Source organism: Lutjanus erythropterus, chromosome 17 (genome assembly GCF_056507025.1).
Source record: "Lutjanus erythropterus isolate fLutEry1 chromosome 17, fLutEry1.hap2, whole genome shotgun sequence".
Taxonomy (NCBI): domain Eukaryota; kingdom Metazoa; phylum Chordata; class Actinopteri; order Lutjaniformes; family Lutjanidae; genus Lutjanus; species Lutjanus erythropterus.
In genome coordinates, this window is record NC_139333.1 from 30,547,120 (window position 1) to 30,574,829 (window position 27,710).

General features: G+C 39.7%; 1 protein-coding gene across 1 annotated transcript in view; it reads right to left on the minus strand.

Moving 5' to 3' along the window:
* The window catches only part of ryr2a (ryanodine receptor 2a (cardiac)), a 239,346-nt gene that overhangs the window by 64,223 nt on the left and 147,413 nt on the right, over positions 1-27,710 (minus strand). The window contains exons 34-63 of the mRNA XM_084740136.1: positions 26,996-27,155; positions 25,129-25,215; positions 24,410-24,541; positions 24,107-24,201; positions 23,333-23,508; positions 21,402-22,060; positions 19,557-19,757; positions 18,629-18,734; positions 18,381-18,524; positions 15,932-16,059; positions 14,907-15,052; positions 14,460-14,574; positions 12,186-12,318; positions 10,402-10,505; positions 10,089-10,224; positions 9,799-9,985; positions 8,459-8,567; positions 8,212-8,332; positions 7,848-8,017; positions 7,150-7,370; positions 6,338-6,428; positions 5,840-5,980; positions 5,463-5,626; positions 5,091-5,169; positions 4,457-4,546; positions 3,377-3,514; positions 3,186-3,263; positions 2,505-2,580; positions 2,116-2,239; positions 1,626-1,741 (exon numbers count right to left, since the gene is read on the minus strand). Coding sequence (XP_084596262.1) covers positions 1,626-1,741; positions 2,116-2,239; positions 2,505-2,580; positions 3,186-3,263; positions 3,377-3,514; positions 4,457-4,546; positions 5,091-5,169; positions 5,463-5,626; positions 5,840-5,980; positions 6,338-6,428; positions 7,150-7,370; positions 7,848-8,017; positions 8,212-8,332; positions 8,459-8,567; positions 9,799-9,985; positions 10,089-10,224; positions 10,402-10,505; positions 12,186-12,318; positions 14,460-14,574; positions 14,907-15,052; positions 15,932-16,059; positions 18,381-18,524; positions 18,629-18,734; positions 19,557-19,757; positions 21,402-22,060; positions 23,333-23,508; positions 24,107-24,201; positions 24,410-24,541; positions 25,129-25,215; positions 26,996-27,155 — 4,427 coding nt within the window. The remainder of the gene's footprint in view (positions 1-1,625; positions 1,742-2,115; positions 2,240-2,504; positions 2,581-3,185; positions 3,264-3,376; positions 3,515-4,456; positions 4,547-5,090; positions 5,170-5,462; positions 5,627-5,839; positions 5,981-6,337; positions 6,429-7,149; positions 7,371-7,847; positions 8,018-8,211; positions 8,333-8,458; positions 8,568-9,798; positions 9,986-10,088; positions 10,225-10,401; positions 10,506-12,185; positions 12,319-14,459; positions 14,575-14,906; positions 15,053-15,931; positions 16,060-18,380; positions 18,525-18,628; positions 18,735-19,556; positions 19,758-21,401; positions 22,061-23,332; positions 23,509-24,106; positions 24,202-24,409; positions 24,542-25,128; positions 25,216-26,995; positions 27,156-27,710) is intronic.

Genomic DNA, 27,710 nt, shown 5'->3' on the forward strand with positions numbered 1-27,710 from the left:
ACAAAATAACTGGGGTGAATGTTTGACACTTTGGACCTTCTGCAAAACTCCAATTATGAACACATTTTCTCTTAGTTTTGTTTTGTTCAGTGATTTCAGGGATTCACCAGTGTTTTCTCCTTTTTGTTCTTCTCTTAGGTTTTATTAATTTTATGAGTGGAGAGCAATCTGACCTACATAACAGAAAAACCTGAAAATTATTTATATAAAATTATTGTTAGAACTCTGATTAAACCATCCATTGTTATATAATAATCAAAACTATCTAATATAATATAATATAATATAGTTTTTTTTGTAAATTTCACCTAGGAGGATGCACTTTAACTGTTAACATATTTTACAAGACCACCCAAAACTACTTTCTGCTTCACAAATTTGATGCTTTTATCTATTTTATATCATCTTTTGTTTGATAGTTTAGGGTTTTGAAATCAGTCATTTCCAAAGACTGGGTTGTGGCCCACAGGTGGGTCACAGGAGATTTTATTTGGGTTGTCAAATAAAATAAAAGACTATTTTATAAAGCATTTAAAACATGTATTTAACATGTGTATATGTTTTCAATAACACAGTATGATAATAAGGTCAGACTGATAAGATAAGGTGATATGGAGGAGGAAGTAAAATGGTCAGAAATTCTCATTTATACATAAAAGAACTCTTTACAAGATTTATTGATAAGGCCTGTTGTGAATCAGGTCATGAAGGGTTGTCATTTTTAAAAAGTGGGTCCCCAGAGAAAAAGTTTGGGAAACACTGTTTTAACCTGTTAGTTGGACAAAACAATTAGTTTGAAAATGTCTAGGGAGGCCATGACAGACAAGATAAAAAAACAGAACTAACTTTATAATTTAAAAAATAATACTGTTGGTTAAATATTTTAAATAAAAGTGTAAAAAACAAATAGAAAACTTTTCCTTTAAGCTTTGATCAGTTGGTAAAAAATAACAAGAAGTTTTATTTTCCTTTACCAACAACCATTTGCTACATAATAACAGGACTAAAAAAATAATTCTTTGTCTTATTTTTCAACTCCTTTATTATTTCACTTCAATAACTTTTCATCTCTGTGCTGACACAGCATTTCAAAATGTGGTATTCAATATCTTTTAACATGGCACAACACCTGTCCTTATATAGTGTTTAGGGGGCGTTACCTATGCTAATAACAAATGATTGACCACGCCCATCCAGTTTATGCTCAAGCGGGATTCATCATTCAGCTCACTTGGCTGAAAACAAATTTAGGTGGTTAAGAATGTTTGGTACATCTGGAGCTGACATCACTTGTTTTTAAGAGAAAACTTAAGCATGTTGCTGCATGAGGCCCAGTGTGTTTGTGCTGCTGTGTCTTACACAAAACCCTTGCACCACCTTTCAGAGGATGCTCCTTGCTTCAGGAACTCAGTGCAGTCGAGCACAAACTGGCTGTTATAACAGTTTACATGACCTTGTGTAGCATGAAATGTATTTTGATTATAAAGCACCATCCTGTCTGCACCAGCCTCATAAATCTGTCTCAGAGCTCAGTTAAACACAGAACTTGGCATGCAAAAGCATTATATTATTATACTACTACTCAAACCTGTCACATGTTTATTATTCAGTGAATATCGTCTCACCAAACTCCATCATGTGTTGGTGTGCCTGGTCTACGTATGTGATGAGCTGCTGGAGGAAGGTGTAGGCAAAGCGTTTCTCTATAGCTGGAGTGTCCAGCTCCTGCGACTTTACACCTCTGCAAACAAGACACACACACACACACACACACACACACACACACACACACACACACACACACACACACACACACACACACACACACACACACGCTCTTAAAGGATTTGGATTTGGGGGACTACAATCATTTCTCATATTACCCATAATCACATGGTTCTCAAAGAGCCAAGAAATCCACTCAGAAAATTCAAAACCAGTGTCTCTTTCCAAAAATCACAACCTGGTTACTCAAGATAAATAGCACTACAAGCCAAGACAAAAGTATGTATATATATTTTTGATTTTGCGGTGAACTGCCCCTTTAACCTATCAAACTCATATATAATTCAAATATTCTTCAGAGTAAAATGTAAAGGCTGCTGTGTGTCCTACCTGGACACAGTATAACCGTTGATCTGGAGGAACTTGAGGATGTCTTGTGCTTTTTCTCTGTCTTTGGATTTCTCTTTGGCAGTCAGTGTATCGTAGGGAACCAGCAGAGGATGGTTCCCTCCACCTGGAGACAACAACAACACAACTGAGATAACAGGTCAGGCTGACACACAGAGGACACTCACTGGTTTGAGCAGTGGTTTCAACTGATGGAACCACACAAATATGAATATTTAGCTGACTGAATTAGTATCCTTGCCATCAGCTCAGAGGAAATGAGTCTTCATTGGTTCTCTTACTGACTTATGTCACAGTTTAATTTGGGATGGAACAGTTTTATTATCTTATCATGATTTTGAAGAAAAAGTGAAGCATTGTGTTATATCTACCTTTGGCTTCCAGCTCCATTTTCTTTTTCCTGGCCCAGATATTATGATAATTCTCTGCAAGCAGCTCTGCCATAGCCTGGACAAACACAGTGTTACACAAACACTATGTGACTCTGTTACACTGCACATGTCAGTTCATCTACAGCCACGACAGCTTATAGTCTTAATACTGGTGTCAATGCACTTCCCAGTAACACTTCATATTAAGGTTCCTGTGATAATCTTATTAACATTATTATGTGCTAATATGACTATTTAAGTGTTTATTATAAGATAACAAGATGTGTGTAAGCAATTAAAAGGAACTTGTTAACAGTATCCCTGCTGCCTCAGGAAAAATGTATGAGATTTATAATGAAGTACTAGTATTGGAGAGATGCCCTGGTGTATAAATCGTGTTCCTCAAATGAAAGAAAATGTTTGTTTGGTGCAGACCCCAACAAATGTCACATCATTATGATTTTAAGGTTTTTCTTTTTCTTTTCAGTAAACATGAAAATTGTGAAGTAAAACTGATCATTCCCACTAGTCATAATGCATATCACAGTATCAGTCAAAATAATTGTAATATGACTTTTTATGCAGCCTGATTATTAACTCACGCTTATTACAAAGACCTTAATATAAAGCATTACCCTGACATATATATAGTTTTATTCTTTTTTGTACACAGTAACCTACCTGCATGTCTCTGGACAGTGTAACGTTACTCATGTCAATGGGTCTGGGACTGAAAGCTGGAGCTCCTTCAAAAGACAGCTGTAGAACACAGGATATACATACAGATGTACTGATATCACTTTTCAAATTAATTAAATTTGTGGGTGCATATGCATGTCTACGTGTCAGTGCTCTGGTGTGTTTGTGTGTACCTGGCTGGCCTGTGATATCCTCCTGGACTTGTTGTGGAGGCTGGCGGGGTCGCCCTCTCTGATCCTGTCGATGCTCCAGCCCCACGACAGCATGGTCTTCAGAGACTCTCTGACCGGCCAGCAGTACGCTTCCTTATCCTGTAAGATCACCAGCAAACTTTAGCCAGTCAGTACCTCACAGGAATACTGCAATAAACTACACAACACTGTAACACATCGAAATATAAGTCAGTCAGGGTGTGCAAGAGACAGTATTTACTGCCTCCAAATGGGTTTCCTCTCTTTTTAAAAGACCTGTTAATCAGTAGAATAGTGTCAAACTATTGTGAAGAATGTCTATCATGTCACCCACATCATTGTGCATGAGACAAACTAAATGAGGAAAAACTGCCAACTCCTAAAGTTAAAAACTCCATTGGGAAGATTTCAACATTTTAAAGTGGGCATGTCATAATCCATAATGGATGTAGCAAGGTATCTAACAAATGTGCCTTAAAGTTGAAGATTGATTAATGGGTGGATGTCTTGATAATATTGGTTGAAACTGGTTGTTTTAGGCCTACATCAGCACACGTCATGTTTTGTTCTAAATGAGTGGATTTTGATATGAGGACATAGAGACATGGGACGCCTTGGCTGAGTTGTCAGCAGTGGCTGTGGGTTTGATTCCAGCCTACAGACCTTTTCTGCATATCTTCCCCTCCACACAAAACAAAACAAAACAGTGGCATTATGTCAAGAAACTGGCATTTAAAGGCTTAAAAAAAAGTGGAAAATAATATTAATGTATAGTATTTTTATAGCTGTTTTAGGAAAACAAATTAAAATGCATGAAAGTCAATGTTGTTGCTAATAATCCAGAATCATCCCATAAACTGAGCCTGACCCAAAGCTGGTGCTCATAGGATCTAATACACAAATTCTGCAGCCATAAATTCTGATCTGGCTCATATTTGATGACACTGTGCAGAAACACAGCTGAACGCAACAATCAGACACCTGCTGAAGTTAAATCTCTGTATTTGACATTTTTGCAGATCCTGCAGCAACATGAAGGCAGACAGACAGATACACACACACCTTCTCAGAGAGGCCTTTGTATGGTTTCAGTAAAATGTGGCTCTTGGAGATTTCACACATCTGTTCCCCAAACGACCAGCCGTTGGAGAACTAGAGAACATAAAGAAAAGATATTTCAAGATGTACACATTTTCTTCATATTTATAGAACTTGGGTTGGGAGGGCTACTTTAAAAATCTATTCTGATACAGTTAATCCAAGAATCACAATGTTAAAATAACGTGACTTGATTACATTCTGTTACTTTTGGAAGCTAAAGTTAGAGTTTGGTGTGTTTAGCTAATGTTAGCGTTTGGTCTGTGAATCTTAATGTTAGTGGTCGGTCTTACCTATAAATGTTTAATAATAAATTGGCAACTGTCAGATTAGATGTTTTCACTGAGGCCAGAGTGATGCTGAGACTCATGAAGAGTTGTAATGTTTGTGCACTGCATGTGGCAGCATAGTCTTTATTATAAAATGTATTTTAAAATTGTAATCCTGCTCATAATCCCCATTTTCCTAAATGTAACCGTAATCTATAATCCTGTTACATGCAATCTGTTACTCCCTGAGCCTGTACAGAACTACTGATACATTGGTTAAAACAAACAGGACTACCATAATTCAAATGTGTGACTTGTCGCCTCCTTACCTTTTCTATACACCACTTCTCATGGATGTGTTCTGCATATCTGGTTATGAAGTAGTCCAGTTTCTCAGGGACAGTCACACTGATGAAGACAGAAAAGAAACAAAAAAAAAACAAAACACATTCAGATATCTGAGGTTAGCTGCTCTGAACTGCAGTCAAGGCCAAAGCAACAATCCTCTGAATTCATTTTCATAACAGTGAATGATTTGATCTCTTTTTTGGGGTGACAAATTTCCTATCATTGCAACTTTAAGGATCTGGATTTGCACCAAAAACAACTTCAACAAATAAACATGATGACAAAAAATTTACTTCTTGTGGAGTGGAAACTGAACCTTTTTGAGGTTAAGAGGAAATAAACGTGTTGCATACTTGGCGGTGTCAGCAGGCTGTGGAGTGAAGTTCCCCTCTGAGTCCATGGACGACTGTTTCTCCATCATGGCCATGTAGTTGGACTCCATGTAGTCTGGAGGAAGAGCTCCGGCCACAGCACTGAGGCACGGTAACGCCAGCTTAAACAGCTCCTGGTCATACCGCTGCATCACAAGAACACACCCACAGCACACTGCTTCATATATCATTAGACATCACTGTTAAGATTCGACTGCAGGTTTAACCCTTTCTGGTTCTGATGACTTTAAGACTTCAATATGATGCACCGCCCAGACTACTTCATTCTGTTTATCACCTAATTCATTTCATTTTCATCTAATGTCCTACTGAAAAGAAGACCTAAACTTGGTGCTGACCTTACGTGACAGAGCATCAAATATTCCCCAGAACAGTTTCCTGGAGAGATGAAGCTCCTCATCTGATGCGGCTCCAAAGTTGCCCCAGCCTCCAGCCAGGCAGTAATATTTCCAGCATCGCTCATAGTGATTGGTCAACAGCTGGGGGGGGGAGTCAAGAGGACACTCATCAACCATCTGCTGGATGCAAGAGGCATTTTGCCAATGGCACTTGTCCATGATTAACATTTTTTTTGCAAATCTGAAAACAGAGATGCTGAAGCAGAGGAAGTGTACTTGTAGGAAAAGATTGTGTCATTAAAATGAAGATTTTTTTACGTACTCAATCAAAGTTCAGAGAATTTTGTCTGGCTCTGTGTGAGTGTTGTCTGAGGTAATATGACAGTATACATGTGTATATTGCATATGGTAGTGTAAAAAGAATGTTCTTATCACTATTAGTGCTAAGGTATGGTCCCTGACTGTAGATTGATTTGAAAAGCGCTTCAGAGTTCTCACCTTCAGAGGCATCTTGGTGTGTTCATTAAGCAGAGGAACGTCAAACACCAGCCTCCTCAGCAGGTGCTGCATCATGGAAGGCCTCAGCTTACTGCACAGGATGACAATGACAATGATGTCAAAATTATAATTCCCTGCAATACTGCAAATCATATCACAATTGCAAAATCAGTCTAAATAATTGCAATTAGATGATTTTTCAGAATCTCTAAGCCCTAATTTATATCTCACTATTTATTTATTCTCTCTTTTTCTATCATTTTCATTATATGTGAAATCCTCCACTAGACCAAAGGAGCTTGAGGGGTTAACAGCCAAGCTTCCCAGGACAGAAACTGCAACTCCACATTCATTCCTGACAGTTGTTTTCTGTGCTGCCTCAAAATTCCCGTGAACAGTCATTAACCTGCACTTCCACACCAATTAACACGGCTGCTTACTGATGAAAATCCCAATTTTCATGCAGTGGCTGTTGAGAGTGAAGCACACTTGGAATGAGAAGAAAAAGTGGTGATGCTCACAAAATATAGTTAAAATGACTCAACTTTAGATGTTAGTGTGGCTGAAGTCCATGGATGTTTTAGTAAGTGAGTTTCAAATTAAAGTTTAAATAAAATGAGCTGATACTGACAGAGCTATAACCAGAAATCAGTTTAAATAAAGTAAATGTCTTATACATTTGATTTTACTTCATTAACTCTGTCCAAATCCACCGCTTTCCTACCAGCTCCCCCCGGAGTTTTAACAGTAATTTACACTGTGATGACTCTCACACATACAGTACATGTGTCTTTTTTTACTTCCAGTCTTACCCACAAACAGCCAGCAAACACTCCTCAATGGCGTCCCTCTGGGCCTTGGTGAGGCAGCAGCCTTTGGACAGGCGGTAGACCGTGTGCAGCAGGGAGTCAATGAGCGAAGCGAACGGCTCCGTCCCCGCAAACAGTGGAGCGCATTTAGTGAGGAGAGGCAACACGGCCGTACACAGATACCTGTTGAGGGCCAGTGCCATGTCTGTGGCACTGAGAGCAACCTGACGCAGAGACAGAGAGAGGAAGAGAGGACAGGTGGAGAAAAGACTGGATCTGAGTGTGTGATCAGGCTTGGTCTGGAAAAAATGTGCATTCAAAGAGTCAGAGAGACACAGTCAGTTTTTGCGCCATTTGCAGTAGGTACTACACGGGCAACGGGGTGCAAGAGCCCATAAAACACATGACCACGGCATATACAGACAATAAATAACAGTACAAAATAAAACAGAGGATAATAGGGGAAAGAACGCATGGGTACATCCAACAATCAACCCAACTCAAAAGAGAAAACAGAAAGAGAGAACGCAAAGATAGCTTTTAAAGTGTGTTAGAAAGGGCATATACATGTGACGCACAAAAGGCAGATTATGCAAGTAAAAGCAGCAAAAACCAAGGCTTAGAAGTTGAAGTGCATGGCATTTAACATGCAACTTTGAGAAATTACTGAAGGACAATGAAGAAGCAGCAGACACACTTACTGTGTCCAGAGAGGCAGCAGCTCTCAGGTCCGGTAAGAAGCCGACCTCCAGCAGGTGTAACAGGAAGTTCTGGTCTTCTATACCATAGACTCTGTCCAGAAACAGGACCATGGCTGCTTTATGGTCCGGACAGAAACCAGCTGACATGTCTGGTTCCACCACCCCCCCATCTACCCATCCACATAACAACACACACAGAGGAATATCAGATTAAAGTCCAGATTTAACCATCAATCAAGTCAGTGCATTTTATTTGTGTTTGTACATGTTGATCTTTTATGCCACACTTGACCGTTTCAGATCAGGACGTACTGATTGATGCATGTCAGTGTCAGGTGTGGTGGGCTGTGGAGGGGTGGCTCACCTTTAGCCAGGCTGGGCATGGAGAACGGGATGCTGATGACTCCCACAAGGTCTTCAATAGGAATCAGAGACCTCAGAATGGCCCTGATACGGATCGCTTCACCTTTACCAGCGTGGATCAACTGATACAAAATGGTTTAGGGTTAATGTGAGTCTCTCTCTCTCTCTCTCTCTCTCTCTGTGTGTGTGTGTGTGTGTGTGTGTGTGTGTGTGTGTGTGTGTGTTGTGTACAGTGCGTTGTTGCTCACATGCATCTCTGGAGCGCAGCGGCCCAGCAGGTCAATGAGAGCAGCATAGAAGGTCATGATGGCATTTCCCATGTGGATGGTGTCATCTTCCTCTTCCTCCATGTCACTGCTGAACACACACACACACAAACAAACAAACACAATAACATGTTACCAGTGTGAACTGACCTAGAAGTACTGTCTCAGTACACAGTGGAAGGGAGGTATGGTACTGCATCTCAACATGCGCAATTAACACCTGGCTGAGATGCAAGTAACGCCTGGTTGAGCTGCAAATAACGCTGGGTTGAGATGCAATAAACACCCAGTTGAGACGCAGCTAACGCCTGGTTGAGACACAAATTACACATCGTTGAGGTGCAATTAATGCCTGGTTGAGATGTAAATAACACTTGGCTGGGATGCAAATGTTGCCAGGTTGAGACACAATAAACGCCTAGTTGAAATGCAACTAATGCTTGGTTGAGATGCAAATAACTCCTGTTAAAATGGAAATAACGCCTAGTTGAGATGCAAATTAAGGCCTGGTTGAGATGCAAATAAGGCCTGATTAAGACGTGACTAACATCTGGTTGAAATGAAAACAAAGCTTGATTAAGACACAACTGACACCTGGTTTAGATGCAAATAACGCCTGGTTGAGGCGCAATTAATGCCTTGTTGAAATACAATAAACACCTGGTTGATTTACAAATTATGTCTCATTGAGTTGCAATTAACACCTTTTTGAGATACAAATAATGCCTGGTTGAGATGCCAACAACATCTGTTTGAGACACAACAAACACTTTGTTGAGACTCAAATTACACCTTGCTGAGACACAATGAACTTCTCAATGAGAGACAGTTAAGGCCCGGTTGACATAAGATGCCTCTGTGAGGTGTAACACCTTGCCTTTTCACAGCTCATTCACATGTTTTCATAGTGTGCTTCTTGAATGGCATCCTACATTTCTGGGGCATTTATGGTCCATTTGGCCTTCCATGCTGTAAAGAGTGTTAGTGCCTCCTTCTTTCTTCTTACATGAGACCATCTTTTGAATGAAGGGACACTTGTGTTACCAACATGATCAGCATGAGGGGTCATGTGATGACCTAACCTGTACTGCAAAACTTGTACTATATAAAAGGCAGGTTGCTGTCCCATAATTCCTAACTCAAGCAACTAATGACTACGAGTGTGACTGTTCCTGTACAGCTGATTTATATCTAGTCAGTCAATAAACTGATCCGGGATTGATAATACCTGTGAATTATGATGCCATGTAATATAGGTCAATAACAAGTGTCAAATTTGATCATTTCATACTGTAACAGCAAATGAATGAGACGTGTCTTACAGTGTCTTGCTGCTCTCAGATGTAGGAGAGGGACCGTCTCTGGAGAGATCCTGAGAGATCTTAATGGCTTCCTCCATCGCTGCCAACAACCCATCACCACCTTCACCCCGGAGGGCGGGGCCAAAACATTCTGGTCGACGAATCAGAAGCCTGACCACAACGTTGGCATTCTCCTCCACACTTTCACCTGGTGGCCAAAGATATATTCCATCACACTGCTGATTGAAAATAACAGATGTGACCTGCAGCACAATCGACTATTTGTGAATTGAAACGGTTTAAATTTTCACCGTTGCAGAAGACAGCGAAGCGCAGGAAGTCGAGGTAGCGTTCACCCTCCACAGGGTTCCAGCCGATGTCTGGGTAACCTTTACGCACCAGCATCACACAGCTCTGCAGCCCACAGCCGGCCAGGTACTGCACCACCTGCAGGCACACAAAGACACAAGGAAAATGTGTTTATACCACATCATTTCACCAAGAAATTGAGTTAAATTGAATAAGGCTTTCACTTTTATATTTATCTGTTCAATTAAGCAACCACTGAGTTTCTGATAAATTTTGACATACTTTCGTGCGTGTGTGTGTGTTTGTCAATCTCACCTTCTCCAGGTCCGGTTCTCTTAAAGCCAGCGCCAGCTCATTATTATCCATGACTGATGCTGCAGCCACATCCAGAGGAGTGGAGCCTCGCATGGAAGGAGACGCTGAGGAGAGAAGATACATGTAAGAGGATTAGAGTCTATTATCAATAAAACCACAGAGGTGTATCTGCTCCTGGATACAGCACCACTCAAACAGTCAGTGTCGTCTGTGAGCAATAAGAGATGAAGCTGTACAAACTAATTAAGTTTCACAAAGTACCCAAAATCTCATCAGTAAACAGCACACAGCTTCTTCCCTGTGCACACATGAGCATTTAAACTACAACACTGGTGAGCAGGAAAGAGTGAGCAGAGGATCAAAAACACAATATGAGGAAATCTGGTTGTTAGAAATCATTTAATTAATTTGACAAAGTAGTTTTAAAGAACTCAGGGACTCAATCCCAAACTGGCGCCTGTCCCCTTGCACTAGCCACTCCCCCTAAGCTTGCTTGTTCACATGGAGGTTCAGCATATTAAGGGCCGTCCCAAACCAAGTAGGGAAGAGTGTAAACCCTTACAGGGATGGTTAACCCAAAAATGAAAATTCAGTCATTATCTGCTCACCCTCATGCTGATTACAGGTCAGGGAGTTTCACAGGAAAATAGTGTTGCAAAATCTTCCAAACAATGGAAGTGAATGGTGATCAGTTTTCAAATGTAAAAAAAAACAAACAAAAAAAAAAAACATAAAATGCCTCCATACTGCTCATCCGGTGTAATCCAAGTCTCCTAAAGCCCTGACATGCCAAACACGCTACAAAAATGTTATTTACACCATGTTTTTAGCCTGAATCTTCACTGTAGATCTTTAGCTTGGAGTCACGTTCACATGCACACTGTCTGAACTGGATGTGTGTGGTGTGACGGTGTGTAAACAGCATGTCAGGATTTTAGGAGACTTGGATTACAGCAGACGAGCAGTATGGAGGAATTTTATGTTTTTATTCTGTTGTTTTTTTTTTTTACGTTTGAAAACTGGTCACCATTCACTTCCATTGTTTGAGAGATTCTGCAACACTGTTTTCCTGTGAAACTCCAGCACCATTTGTGAACCAACAAAACAAACCCGATAGCATGAGGCATGAGGTTGGATAGATAATGACTGAATTTTTATTTTTGATTAAACTATGCCTTTAAACAGTGACTCTACATTGGTGCAGGCTTACGATGGTCCTAACAGGAAGTGCACGTGCATCAGGAGAACAGAGGACAAAAACACATAAATGTAAGAGTTGTGTCTTTAGTAGTGTTTTAGATGAAGCACTCACTCTTTTGTTTCCCTAATGCTGAATTTACAGTCTCAAACAAAATCACAGACTGTGCTAAAGGTGGTAAAAGATAAATCAAAAAAGAGGAGAATATCACTTTGTCTCTAAGGTCACTTGAGTTCTAGCAAACCCACAAATGCCTATATGTATGCTTAACCTATAAAAATATAGTAAAATACATCAAATTTACTCCATATCTGCTCATGTGTCTCTCCATTGCCATGGTTACAACTGCCTGCTTCTTCTGGGAGAGTGCAAAGGGCATCCCATAATTCCACTGCCCTTTTATACCATCCCCCTTCATTAGAAGTGTCCTCCACAGCTACGAGTCTGACTTGATTTGGAGTGACACTCGATAGTGAAGTGGTAGCAGGTAGGGACTGGTTTGGGATTGACTCAAGGAGTCATTTGATTAGTACAAAAACAAACCAAGAACGAAGCAGCAGATACAGTGTGAGTCACAGTCACTCACCGAGGCCCACACTGCTGTTCTCCAGCAGGTAGCTGAGATGGTCAAACATGGCTTTCTGGTTCTGACGGCTGATTCGACAGAAGTAACACAGGAATCGACAGCAGTTGGCCACCATTTTAGGAAAGGTGATTTCCTACAAAAACACAGACATCAAGTTCAGGGTTGTTACAAAAAAGTCATGTACTTATTGTCTTCTAATTGTAAATGCTATATTGTCCATTAAGCTTTATTATCACTATTAAAGGTAAACTATGCAGAATTTTCCCAAAAAGAAAAAGCAGACTCCAATAAACACACTATAAACATCACTTATGACACACTAGAGGTGTGTGCTGGTGTCTGTATCTGCAGAGACACTGTCTTCTACCTACATCTTCTTATTTTACTGTATTTGGGATATTTCTGGGCATCAACCTTTTCTCATTATTTTGATTCGAACTTTTTTTTTCCTTCATAACTCACAGACTATTTGAAATACACAAGTAATCTTTTGATGTGAGAAACATATAAATGCACACTAATAAATAATGCCATCGATATACTTTCAACAAAAGAGTGTAATATTAAATTTCATGCCAGAAGTCAGAGTGTTACCATTGACCTCTTGGTGGGGGCAACTGTTACAGTCATTGGGGGCAGTTGCAACACTGAAAAAATAAGTCATAATAACCCAGTGTATCGCAAACAAAAACACACCTCAAAGTAATCACATTACTCCTGTATTATCTAATAATGTAACTTCATTGTAAATGCTGTATTGTCCATTAAGTTTTATTATCAGTATTTGTTTAAAGGTATACAATACAGATTTTTTCCTACAAAGAAGCATGTATTGACTCATATGAACACAATCCCTCCAAAACATCACTTATAATCCACTAGAAGTGTGTGCTGGTGTCTGAATCTGCACAGACCCATTTTCTTACTTTGCTGTGTTAGGGATATTTCTGGGCATCACCTTTTGGTCAGTGGTGTGTGGCCCACAGCCAATAACAGCACTCAGTGTGTGAGGTCGAGACTATAAAAATGTAGCGAGCTGCTCACTCTCTTCATTCAGTTTCTAACTTGTTTGAAACAAAGCCAAACCAAGTCAAAACCAGCATGTCTGGAGAACATGTGACATCCATCCATCTCTATTTTGACAATACTAAACGACAGTACCAAAATGTTAACCAAACCTGCACCAAACATAAGAGAGACACACTTTTGACATTTTACCCCTTTTTGACTGAGGCTGGTACGGAGCCAGAGCCTAATTTTGAACCAGTTCTTTGTGTTTCGACAGCCAACAAACTGGCTCTCAGCCCTGAAAACTGGTTCCAGAGTGGCACCAAGGGTTGCTGGGCCAAGAGAGTAAGAACCGCCACATCACAAGCTCGGGGTGAGATTGTCATAAACAACCAAAAAGAAATGTGCACCATTATGGCAGAGAGTGTGAGACAGGTTAAAAGCTTCTTCAGTTCTGTAAAGTCTGCAATTTTTCTGGAAGAACTGAAGAAGCTTCTTGGATGAAAGGCAAAACGTCTTCAAGAACTCTTTCAAGTCCAGTTGCCTACTACAAACCTTGATACGGAGCTGTGAATATGTCACTTTATTTTATTTTATTTTATTTTATTTTAAACGGACAATGCAATTTAACATAGTTCCAATATAGAGTATGAACTGATGTGTTGCACAGAGAGTTTGGGTGAACCCCACCTCTCGCCCAGTGTCAGCTGGGATAGACTCCAGCCCGCCGCGACCCGTCAAGGTTAAGCCGTTACGGACGATGAATGAATGAATGAAAGTTTTAATGTTTCTTTGGGCAAAAGAGTAACCATGAGATTCCCCATATGTGGTCAGTTTATCCAAATAATGTGTTTGGAAAGTTTGCTGTGACATGTTTTGGAGATTGAGGGGCTGCAGGTCGGTGTCACATCATATTTGGTTACCCACCAGATTCTGTGACCTGCATCGTTTGAGGAAGTGCTCAGATCCTTTACTATAGTAGGCAGCAGTAGTAGTTAGAAAATAGTTAGAAGCTGTTGTGCTTCTTTTTCTTCCTTTTTTATTGCAAGTGGCAAACAGTGTTACGGCACATTACAGCCACCCATTGTGTCAGAGTGTGAAGTGCTTGAAGTTAGTGTTGCTAGGAAACCAGAGGCGTGTACAGTTACATAATGACTGAGCTCTATAGCCTGTGGAAAAACAAGGCTGTGAACTGGCACTGGGTTCTTGTTGTACAGTACTGAAGCCTGTTTTCCATCTCTGCAGGTTGTACTTCATACTTCATACCTTGGAGTCTCCTCCACTGAGTACGTTGACCATGACCTCCATGACAGTTTCATGCATCCCCAGAGCTCTCATCAGGTTGGGATGCTGGTAGAACACCTTGTTGTTCATGATGTCACTGCAGAGACAGACTTTGATTCAAACTGACAAGAGACTAGACTTCAGTCGACTGGGTCTTTGAGAGGAGAATATAGCTCCTACTGTAAGTCTTTTTGCAGGGTTATATTACACCAATAAAAAAAGAAGGGAGAATTCATGTCATGCATTTAGTACATACAGTATATAGGAAATATATTAACATATTCATGAACATATTGAAATTATTTTTCAGACTGTGAAGAAATTTGTCAAGTTTCCTAGTGGCATGATAAAGTGAAATTCACTGTCAAGCAGACAGAGGACAGAGGATCACAGGAAATGAGAATGAGCATTAAGATGATGTGTTCTCACCCCAGCCCTCTGATCATCAGCTTCTCCTCCTCTCTCCCCATACGGACGCTGAGCAGAGATCTGATCTGACCCAGAGCTGCCAGCAGGTTGATGGTGTCCTCAATGGATACTGAGTTTATGGTGTAGGTCTTAGGAAGAGCCCGCACCTGGACACAGAGACAGATTCAGATCTGTGGAAACCTACTGCTCAAGTCCATACATTTACTTCAGTGTCTGAGGCTTTATATCACTGTGAGGCTGATGATAGTTACCATATGTGACAGAGACAACATCATAGTGCAGAAGGGGAATTCAGTAATCATTTACATTGTTCCTTTAAAGTCAGAGTCAACAGTGTTGTTGAAGCTACATTGAATGCACAACTTTGCAAGCTAACAGTGACTTCACACTGGAAGATGAACTAAAACAAAGTTAACCTAAAGATACTTTAGAAAAACTAGTATAAACTACTTTGTAAACAATATCAAATTCAGCAACATTGCTGGTGGATTTGTGGACACCACTGCTGCAGACCACACACATTTTGAAGTTGTCAAAAAATTGAGATATGCTGGGATATGGTTTGTGATGTTATGAAATAGGCTCTATGAAATACCCAGGAGTTGTACAGTACTAAACCTTGGTAATCTGGTAGAGAAAAAAAGAGTACTAAAGGAAGATAAGTACTTGGTTAAGGTTTTAATGACCAAAATGCACTTGACACACATCAGTTGAAGCTTCTATGACACACTGCAAGCTTCAGATTTAAAATTACACCACAGAACCAGGATCATTTTAGGAGAAAGTAACTATTTATATGCATCTATTTATTAGAGTATTATTATTGTTAATAATAGATTATTTCTTTAAAAAAACATTCCCAGTATGATATCATCTGCTTTTTTATTAACTCCACTATAAACTTAGAAATCTCTAACCAAGCTGTCTTAAATAATTAACATGAATAAAAGATACAGAAATAATTTGCATTACTTTCACCACAGTTCCTCCTATCTCTGTTAAAAGGAAAACACACACAAACCAACCTGTCCTCCGATGCCGTCGTACTGGCGGTGCAGCAGGACAAACATGGCTCTGACCAGCTCTGGATCCTCAATAACTGACTCCTGAGCCCAGCGGACCATCGTATCTGAAATCAGCTGCTGTAACGTACCTGCACAGACACACAGAGGGAGAGGGTGCGTTTCAGTGTGTCAGTGTTCTCCTCTGTTTTTTTTTTTTGTTTTATAAACTGCTAATACTAAACTCATAAAGTAAAACATGTTGGAAATAAATGTGTCACAAAGCTGCAGGTGTGAGAAGTAACACATAAGTGCAAATGACTTTTTTGTGAAAGACAGAGGCCCATTTCATACAGCCAGTACAGGGTGGAAAAGGTCTGTTATTCTGCCTCATGGTTCTGTTCAAAATATACAATATACAAATATACTCCTCTCAAACAAACAGATACTGTGATAGCATCAGTTATATCAGAATTGCAGAGTATTTCTTCATTGAAAGAAGGGCAAAGAACTGAAATTAGTCTGTGTTAGACGTGATAGACAGATGGTTCATCCAAGTACCTGTCAAGTGTTTTTTAAAAGTGCCTGCCCTTTTCCAAACAGTTTCTAAGATCGACTTCCCAGATGGTTCTGTGTTACAAATCATCTGGCGTGTCAGGTTACCAGGCTCATGAAACTGCCAAAGTAGGCAGTGCTAATAAAAATACGAATCAGTGGTGCCTGTTTCTCGCCTCAAATGTTTTCAGAAACATATTTTAGTGTACTGTTTAGCTGTCATTTGAGAAAGTCTGTGCCCAGGCCAGCATTTTGTTGTGCAACCCTTTGTTGTATAATGACTAATAAATGACCCTGATACCTTGATTTTTTTTTTATTTTCACCTTTTTCACCCAACTTGCCTGTGTCACTCATGTTTTGTAACTTTGTTCAATTGTACGTATTGTTAATAGTTTAATGTTCACTTTGTTTTTAATATGTATTAGTGTTTAGTTGGTTTTTTTGATCATTTTAATATATAGATAACTGTTGACAATGTTAGCTAGCCACAAGCTAACACTAGGTTCTTTTTTACACTCGGTGCTTGGAAGATGTGAGTGATGTATATCATATTGTGAAAGCAAGCAAACATGTTCACTGCTGTTTGTGTTATATTACAAGTTTATTCCACATATTTGTCAGCTGTTTTAACCTGGGAGATTGTATTCTGCACTAAGCAGAGACACACAGACTGGAGGAGAGAAATACTCCCCACAGATCATCACACAAGGTGATGTCTTAAACTTTATCCAGGAACACAAAAATCTTTATATTACAAATCTATGAGATTATCACCTGTGCGTGTGCAAGATAATAAATGAGCAGAATCAGCTGGTGACTGCTGTGCTGCTTTGTTATCTCACGCCTCTTTTGTCTCTGCAGTGCCAGCTCGCTGTAAGGACACTGGGGTGGTTTTATGCTGGTGCTGCTTGGTCAGTGTAAAAACACAAAGCCAGCTTAAAGACAAGTCCTTGTGCAGGATTTCTGTGTAAAAAGGCTTCTGTGGAGCTGACCGCCTTCCTCATAAACTTCACTGTGATTGTCTTCATGTCACCATCCAGCTAGGCTAGCTAACTGGCTAAACTTGCTATTTAAAAACATCTATGTGATTATCAAAATAATCAAAAAATACTAACTTAACACTGATACAGACCACATACAAAGCAAACAACATATTAACAACATGTACAAATCAAACTGTAAAATGTTAAGTATTGTAATAACTTTGGGATGAAAAAGCACTTGGATGACCACAGATGTTTACTGCAGATTAGACACTAGAAGCTAAGTGACGGGCGGTCTGTAAAGTAGATATATGTCACACTACATTGTGCAAGTGGAGAATTGTGTCCAGAGACATTTTGGTTTGTATGCACTGATAACACCATTTGGAAACTGAAAATGAACTGAGAGGTTCCAGTCTAATATACCAGGCTACTCAGAAGAAGTAAGAATTTGAAAGACAAAAGAAGCCCTAACAAATGTTCCATAGTCCTTGACTTTATTTGTTCAGCATAAAGCCTCATAATCCCTTTACCAGCGGGGAACTTGTTAAATCCACAGCTGAATAACAAAAGCTATCACAGTGCTGCTAGCTGGACTCTTTAATGTTTATAACCAAGGAGTCTGGGGGAATGTATGACAAGATCCTAACAACAGGAAAAGAATCAAAGACTTAACATGTCAAACTTGTCCTGTGGGTAATACTAGACGAAAGGTTGTTGGGTCATTTTTTTTTAAAAATTCATCCATCGAGAATTTGAATTTACCCTCCACATTCCATTTGTGTGTGATGTGAGTATTTTCTTAGAACCAAAATATATATATTCATGGTAATAAATTCTGAAATGTATCCAATGCTGTCTGTCTGTCTCTGTGTGCGTGTGTGTGTGTGTGTGTGTGTGTGTGTGTGTGTATGAGCTGGTCCAGAGGACTCACTGGGTTGCCTGTCCTTTTTCTCCTTCGGCAGGCTGGCCATCTTCTTCTTCAGGTATGCCACCTTCTCCACCAACGACATGAGCCTTCCTCTGATGGTGAAGTCACTGTCACCGTCTATCCCTCTCTCCTCGTCCAACTCTATACCTGACAAAAGGACAACTCAGTGGACGTTGCATACTACATGTTGGATATTGTAGTTAATTTGCACATTTGGTTGGTTGCATAGGTAAAGCTGAATGGTACTGTACCACAGTGTCTCATCAGGTCCTCGTGGAAGTCCAGCAGCTGTTCTCTGATGTAGTCAGGACAGGGACACTCCTGCTTCTCATCCTTAAAATTCAGCAGCATGTTGATCTGGAGAGACATATGTGTGTGAGTCCTTGTCATCACATACTTTTACTACTTCTACTTAAAGGAGCAATATGATGCCATTGCACAAGCAAAAAATAGTAGAGCGAGGGAGTGAGTTGGAGCCATAGACTGTATATTAAATAAGTTTTAATCCAGTTCAATATACAATCTATGGTTGAAGCAGGTTGTTTCCTCCACCCCCTCCTCTCCAGTCACAGCAGAGGCAGGCAGGCTTCAAGAGAACTGCAAGAGCGCAGGATGCACGCAATCTCATAAAACTGACAATAATAAGAGAAAAACAGGTCCTCCACTGTAGGCTGATCAACTCTTTATAACTGTCACTTGTCTGCCAATGTAAAGTTCAGCCTGTTCTCCTGAAAACAAAAGCCCACAGTTCTGAAATAGCACACTCTGGATGATAAGGATGAGTTAGACAGCTGCCTGTCTCACTGCCTGCCAAACCTACCATTTACATTTTGCTCAGTTTAACAGTTAAATACATCTACACCTTCTGCAAGATTATTAATGATTTCTTACAATTCACAGACAGACACTTACTCATTCGGCAAAAATTCTGCATTAATTTGAACTCTGATTAATGTAAAACGGACATAAAGAATAGCTATTCCTGTCCAGAATAGAAATTCCAAAGAGGACACTGTAGCTGAGACATGTCAATGTTTCCTTGATCCCTGATGACACATCATGTTCATTATATGATTTCTTACGTAAATATTCTCCTTTTTTCTTCTACACTGCATTGGTATTCTTCTGCTCTGCTCTGTCTTCCAGCCCAGCCTGTCTCTTCTTCAGTGGTGTTCCTACCTGCTCCTGAGGAGGAGATCTGAACTCTTTGGTCTTCTTAGCAGTAAGGGCTGCAGACATGTTGAGCGCCAGCATCACCTCGTTGTAGCGGAACCGCTGGTTTTCTTGGAGACAGGCCACAAAGTCATCGGAGAAGGCCACGACCGCCTCGATACGGTGACGCACCTGGCAGTCGCACAGGTACTGCAGCACATGGCACATCTACACACACACACACACACACACACACACACACACACACACACACACACACACAAAGATAAGGCATATAATCACACCTAATGTTGAGTCAGTGACATCTTGTCCACTGTTATTGGAGGCTCCTTTGTGACTTTTCAATGTACTGTTAAAGAATTGCTGAAACGGGCAGAAAACGAAACGAATGGGCAGAAAAATAGTGAATCTGCAGTTTCTGTTAATTGTTCTTTTATCATTGGTGTGTTTTAGAACAGGTGGAGTGTTTCATCAAACCAAGAAAAGGTCTTAAAATGTCTCACTGGGTGTCTGTTTTTAAGTAATTCGGCTTATTCAGGGCTCTTACTGTCAAAAGAGCCATTTTTGGCCGAAAAAGAAAATATGAAATCTGTCTGAAGCTACAACTATTTGCCTCAGATACTTTCTTTTTAGATTTAACATCCATTGCTAGGCAAGGAAGACTTACGACTAGCCACCAGCAAACTTTAGAGTTGTGGATGTAGGCTATGATGCACATTTTAGTTGAAGAAATATTATCTTTTTTTTTTTTCATTAAGTATACAGGCAGCACATTTTTACAACTGGAGAATGTAAGAATCACTTTCAGCCTACAACAATGATACTTGAATGAATATGTAAAAAAAAAAAAAAGCTGCAGGTTGCAGACCCCTGAGCTAATTAGTGTTGCCAACATGCTAATTGGCTTTAAAGCAAGAATATTTATCATAAAAACCTTTACATGTAACTGATTTTTCATCAGAATACTTTAAACATGCTTATTCCAAGTGAGGAAGTTTGTGAGCAGTGTTTGTGACTTCTTCCAAATGAAAGTAAAAGGCAGAGATATTAATTTGTTTCCTGCACATGTTGTACTGTTGCAGCTGTTAGGGAGGATGTGTCATGTCAGACAGCTTGTCTGCAGCTACTAGAACTAAAAGTGCTGCATATATAGTTCAGCCTCTGAGACACAGAGCTTGTTTTGTCACTCGTGAGGTTGCTGAAATGATTTGGTGTATAAGACACACACAGCCACTAACAAACTTTTCATCACTGGGTTGAACTTGGTGATGCTGCGTACTTGGCTCACTATGTTGGAAGACACTCTATATTGAGTTTTCTATAACTTTAAGAACAGCTTTGTAATGTTTTTTTTTTGGGTTTTCCTCACATGACCTGACAAAGTCCTCTGTATAATGACATGGCTACGTGTCTGATATAAATCTAAATGTATTTCTCTCTTGTTTTAATGACTTAAGAACAGGTGAAAAAACTTTTACTATATTTAGTGTCAGTTAGCATTTAAATAAATTTTTGGCAAAAAAAAAGCCATGACAGTAATGTTCCATAACTTTATGTATATATATATGTGGAGGAAAATAATGAATACTTTTAGTCTTTCTTTAGAACATGAGGTAGTGGTGCACTTCAGCCACTTGCAGCCAAAATGATCTGTTTTTCTGTTTTTAAGAGGGCAAAAAAACTACTTTTTTCACCTTTCACAACACTTTTTTTTACCTGTTTTAAGTCATAAACACAGGAAGGAAAACAATTTATATCAGATATTATTTAAAAAAAAATACTATAAATGCTATGCATAAAATCACTATCACTGATGTGATGTGGTACAACAAAGAGGGTTTACTGAGTCACCTGGAGTTTTACAGGCTCTGGTAGCTTCATCTGTAACAGCCCTTCTTTAGGCATGTTCCTCCCTCCATCCTCTCCTCTGCCGTCACTCTCCAACTCCTTCAACACCTCCAGCTCCTTGTGCATGTCCTCTTGTCCTTCTCGTCTTTCACAGAACACAGACGGTTCAATCAGTCTGAGGATGTTCTTCAGGTCTCCGTTTTGGAAAACTCCCATGATCAGCATGGTGTAGAAGAGCTTGATGAGGGGGACGAAGAGAAACTCAGTGCTGCCCCCTATTGGATCTCGTACATGCATGCTGCCCTCCCGCACTGCCTCTGTGAGCATCTCGATGGTTTTAACTTTCAGTATATCTAAGGGGAACTCAGGGCTGTACTGGAAACAGTCTCCTGATCCTGATCCGTTGTTGCCGTTGTTACGATATGTTGGTCCGCTCCCGCAGACAAAACTTGGGGATGAGAAGTGCATCCTGGGTCTCAGGGAGGTGCTGAGGCCGATGCCTGGCAGGCCGTGTTTCTTCTTCTCGTCTGGAAACAGGGTGATGCTCTTGGTCTCGTCCGTCATGGGAACAATGTACTCATTGTTCATCATGAGGCGAGCCGTGGCGTAGCTGCTCAGGTGGATGTCGATGAGGAGGTCGTAGTAGCCCGCACGGAGCAAACCTGCGGGTGACAGACAGAAAGATAGTGTACCATATTACTATATTTTTTAGGTCTGGGACTATACACATATCTCCAGATTCAATACAATCATGATACTTGGTTGCTGATTCGATAAGTATTGCAATTCTTAAGGACTGCAATTCTGCAAGAATTGCATTTCAATGTTATGATTTATTGACATTTTTGTTTACTTTTTTAACCTCAGACAATGGGAAAAAGTTGAATCATATCCTACATGATTGCATATCATGATTGATGTTTCCAAAAACAATTTACATCATGTCAGTCACTCCTTGAATTTTATTACAGAAACATAAATACAACAAGAAAAAAATAACATTCTTCAAATATTGAATCTGGATATAAAACTGGTGAATAAATGTTCAATAGAATAAATAAAATATATAAACTTCAATGAAGTAAAGTGCTACAGCTGTTCCTGCTCATCAAGTGGTGAACAAGAAATAAAATATAAAATAGAAATATATATTCTGTCTTCTCCTGGCATGCAATGTCTCCTACAAGTAGCAGCTGTATTTTGAGTTTGAGTTTTTAAAGTCTGAGCAGACATCTTGTTTCATGTTAAGCATGTGAAGCAAAATAAATCTGTCTGATCTAAGACAATATTACTACCATTGCAATGGTACTTTCTGCTAGTGTGTCAATGGGAATTCCTATTATTTATTTATTTATTATTGCTAACAGACCAAGCGCTAGTTATTTTTATGTATAAAAATCGATTCAGGAATTTAAAAATCATAAAAAAAGAAGACTCACAATACTTCACAGTTTTTTGTCTCAAATGACTGGAGAAATTATTTACCTCAACTGCAGATGGCAACAGGCCTTTATTTGAAGCAGGCTTGTATTAGAGGCAGGCCTTTATTTCTAATTCCCTCTGTTTGATATGTATTTGGTCATACTGTATTTTAGTAGAAAGCCTAATTTTGATCCTCTCCTATTTGCCCTGTTAAAGTGTTAAGTTAATACACACTCAACACTTCCTGTACTGCTTAAAATGAAAAGAGCTCTAACGTTTCAGTGATATTTTTAAAGATGTCTTCAGTAGGAAGCCGAGAAGTCAGAAACTCACAAAGCATAGAGAGACAGAATAACTCATTGTTGGCTTGGGTCTTTTCATGGCACTTATTAATGATAAGAAAAATATTAAATAATTCAAGCCTTATCCTTAAAGTCATTTTTTAAAGACAGGCTCACACTACTGCCACTCCACTCCACTTACTTCTCAGGAATCTATTATGTGTGTGTTACCTGGCATGTACTTATTCTCTATAGCCTGCAGGAGCTGGGATTCGTCGACGTGGGAGCAGAGGGCGTGTGCCACCCGGTTGTTTCCCAGAGCACAGATTGCAGAGTAGAGTCTGAGGGTATGGTAGTGAAACTTTAATAAGTCCCTCTGCTCTGACAGCTCCAGGATATCCACCGACCTACACAACACACACGGAGACTCTGCATGAGAAATGAGACAGCACGAGAGGGAAAAGGTGTGTGCGTGTGTGATTCTAACTTAGGCTACTTTTGGGGATGGATTTCAGACGCAAGACCACTTAATTGGAGAATGTCCAAACAGGGACAAAAGCCAAGTGGGAAAAGGCTGATTTTTGGGTTTTAAGGGTAGAGAAGAATTTAATGTCTGCAACATGTTCCAAAAAAGGGACAGGATCATATTTGCCACTGTGATACTCTGTCTTGCATACCCCCAATTTGTTGTGACCACATGAACTGTCCATGCAGCAACTTCAGATGCCAATCTACTGTGCATGTATGGAACCTATGTGTTCTCCAGAAACTTGTATAAACAGAACATGGTGTCTATAAAAGTCCAGGTACATGTCCATTTGGGAGAAAAATCCAGCTCTTAGGACTAAACAAGCAGTGGTTATAGACAGGATCAGGGTAAGTCTCGAGGAAATGAATGACTTGAGTTAGGGTTAGTCAAATAGTCGTTATGGGAAGGGTTAGGGTAGTGTGTGTGTGTTGGTGTGTGTGTGTGTGTGTGTGTGTGTGTCGCTGTGGGTGCTTTACCTGTTCTCCTCAGGTATGTGCAGAGACATGAACTGCAGAGGTTCGTTGCACTGGACCAGCCAGCCGTGTCTGTCATTCACTCTGGATGCTGACACCTGAGCGAAAAGTACAAGTAAGAAGAACTGAAGACAGAAGCTGGCCCTGCAGTTACACTCTTTATACTTCTTCTCTTTGTCCATTTTGTTCTATGCACTGCACAATTAGCGATTTGATCATTGTGCCAATAAACCAGCAACATTTCTGTGCTGTCAGCCAAAACAAAGCGACAGAATAAACTTTGTATTAATAAGTACTTGTTGTTACCTTAAGGAAGTGGTTTGGAGCACGACTCCATAATACAGGAGTGAGGAACTGGACATGCAGCCTTGGAGGACACTGAGGAACTGGGTTCTTCCTCTCACTCTTAAACAGACCAGCTGACAGAGGCATCACATTCTGAAAGGAGACAGACATGTAGATTTTCATACTGAGCTGGACAGACCAAAGAGGACACTGTGGACATATTCACACTCATTTTTATGTAAATCAAGTGTTGGTTTTCATATTAGCCTCTTTAGGTATGAGACACAATTTCATCCCAAACTGATACGAGAGACTGCAGGGTGGATTAGCCCACTGTTTAAGAACTGCTCTGTTTTAATTCTGACTACTTTTCTCAGTGTAGACAGAGCAGGTTTGCTGCTCTCCTTCTCTTTCTTCGTTCTGTTGACTGCAAGCTCCCTCTTCTGGCACAGAGTGTCACTAAACAGACCTCAGACCAGAAGGATGTCACAAATCCTGGGGAGGAAATTCTAACGGGAAGGTTTAAAAAACTTCACAAACAAACCAAGGAATTTAATATGTGAACAAAAAGCTATTTTTCTTCACATATGTGTTCAAATCTCCAACTGTGTGGAAAGCTTTTATTATGAAGCACCAACAGGAAATGCAGGGCTACTCTCCCTATCATTGAAGTTAGACATCAAAAACAATACTACACTCACTTTATTATGATGATAAAGTTGAATGTGTGTCCTTCTCACCTTAATACGCCCCAGTTCAAACTGGAAGACATTGGGGCTGGTGGCTTTGGCAAAGACTGCTGGGAACAGCTTTGTACTGGGCTCCACCTGGAGAGAGGAGAGAGTGCTCAGCTAATTACTTCTGTCCAAGTGAAACTCCGTTTTTGTAGCCATGATTTTTGTATGCTCTGTTACTATTCTCTTTTGTAACTGAAAGGAAGAAAAATAAATTTAGAAATGCTCCTTTAGGATCTATGCCTCTGAGTGGGCGGGTCAATGTACATCATTAACTGGAAGCTGAACAGATAGGAGCAGAAAAAGGAAAGTGTAACTAAATAAGCCAAGAAAAGACAGGATGTTGAAGAGTAAAGACCACAACAGTTAGCTGCACAAGTCAACATCACTCAGGTTAGACGCTGCCATCTGAAGCTGTTCAATATGGAACAGCTGATGAGCCAAGTTGCTTTGTGGCTGTATACTTAAAGTTGTTCAATTTTCTCCTGATTTATGTTTGTTTGGTCACATGTTCAGCAACACAAGGTGCACAGCAAGGCATGTGTTCATGTTTGTACAAACAGTTACTACAACTTCAAATTCAAGCACTTTTCAGACATTTTCAAGTTGCAGTATCAAGGTTTTCCAGCACCTTACAGCTGTGATAAATGACATAATTACATACATATAAATGTTCTAAATGTTTAAATCAGATGTTATTGTGCTATAAACAACATAAATTATGTTTCATGACAGAAATCTATAGATGGGGAAATGAATTAAAGGAAAACACAACATTTCAAAATGTGACACCTGTCTGTAAGTACACTTGGCATCCTATTAGAGCGGCAACAATTAATCAATTAATTGGTTATTAATCAATTATTAATCTGTTTGAGTAATGTTTTAAGAAAAAGGTCAAAATTCTCTGATTTCAGCTTCTTAATGGAATAATTTCTGGTTTCTTTACTCCTCTCTGACAGTACAATGAATGGGTTGTGGACAAAACAAAATATTTGAGGATGTCACCTTGGACTCTGGCAAAACACTGATCAACATTTTTCACCATTTTCTGGATCAAACAACTAATCAAAACCATTAGTTACAGCCCTACATCCTATATAACCTGACTGACCCAACATAATACAATCACACAAACAGTTACCGGACACCTAATGTCAATTTCAGTAAAATTCTTTTCTTTTTCTTTATTTTTTATTTTCAAACCAGCTCTCATTGAAACAGCCTCCCAGCATGTCTGACTTACTTTATTTCTTTATTTAAGAAGTAAACTACTGGGTCAGTCAGACAGCAAATATCTGTGAGAGTAATGCAATTACAATTTCAAGACTTTCAAGACTAAAGCACTTCATCCAAAATCCAAGCACCATTCAAACCTTGAAAACACTACATTCAAATTCAAGGAGACATCAGCTTGAAATATAATGCAGGTTGTTCAAAGTCTGTGTCGCAGCCAAACATCTGAGATTTAATCATGTCACTATCAGCCAATGACAGAAGGGTGAAGGACAGAGATAACTGGCTGACAGCCACAGTTAGCAGCAGTTAGAGGTCACTCTGGTGATATGTGATATATTTTTACAGAGTATGAATTCAGCAGGTTGCTTATTCTTGCACCTTTAACATGTATTGTAGAATGTGGTTTTAATATAGCTGCTGCCAGACTGTGGTAGTGAGAGGGACTGACGTTATAAGACAAAAAACATAAGAGAAAAGAAAAAACAAGGCAGGAAGGAGGTATATTTTGGGACAGGAAGTAAAATGAGTAATTTTTTCTTTCAGATGACATAAAGTGTCAATTAGGCAGAAGATATAAGCAGGAACTGAAGAAAAGGACCATTCAGACACCTGAAACACCATATCAGATATGTACCTGGTAGTATGTGCTGAGCTCTTTTCCATTGGCTGTGAAGGTCAACAGTCCGTTTGTCGTGTCGACCAGACAGCCGATCTCTAAGCCGTTGTTGTTCCTCCCCTGACCAGGACTGCTGCTCTCTCCAGCCCACACCATGTAACAGTTACTGCGCTTTATACTGGAGAAGACACACACACATACACACACACACACACACACACCATGTAACAATTAGTTTTTTCTCATAATCGTCTTTTCCTTGTCTTATGCGAAATAAATGGGATTCTTATTTTGAGCTCACTGAAGTCTCATCTGTTTCTCCTAACCCTCCCTTAGGAGAAAAATGAGCAAAACAAAAGATCTTTGCTGAGCTCAGAGGTGTCTCAGATGTTTGGAGTACTGAGCAACAAGACTTTAATTTGACAAATTGAACATCTCATTTAAAACAACTGAGTTCTCTTTTAGATCTCTCTGTTATCTCAAAAGCTTATTATTTAAGACAAATTTAAGATCAGCGCAGTGAGACAAAAAAAGAACATTTTAAGATCTTCCATTGGGCTCAAATTAGTCTCAGACTATTTCTCATGAGCCAAATTTAAGAAGTATGAGAAAACGGTCAAAGTATCACATTGGTCTTAAACTGAGCTCATTTAAGTCTAGGAGAAACAGGCTGGACAAAGACTTTTCCTTTCCTCTGGGATCCCTGCTCAACATAAAATCATTCAAATAATAA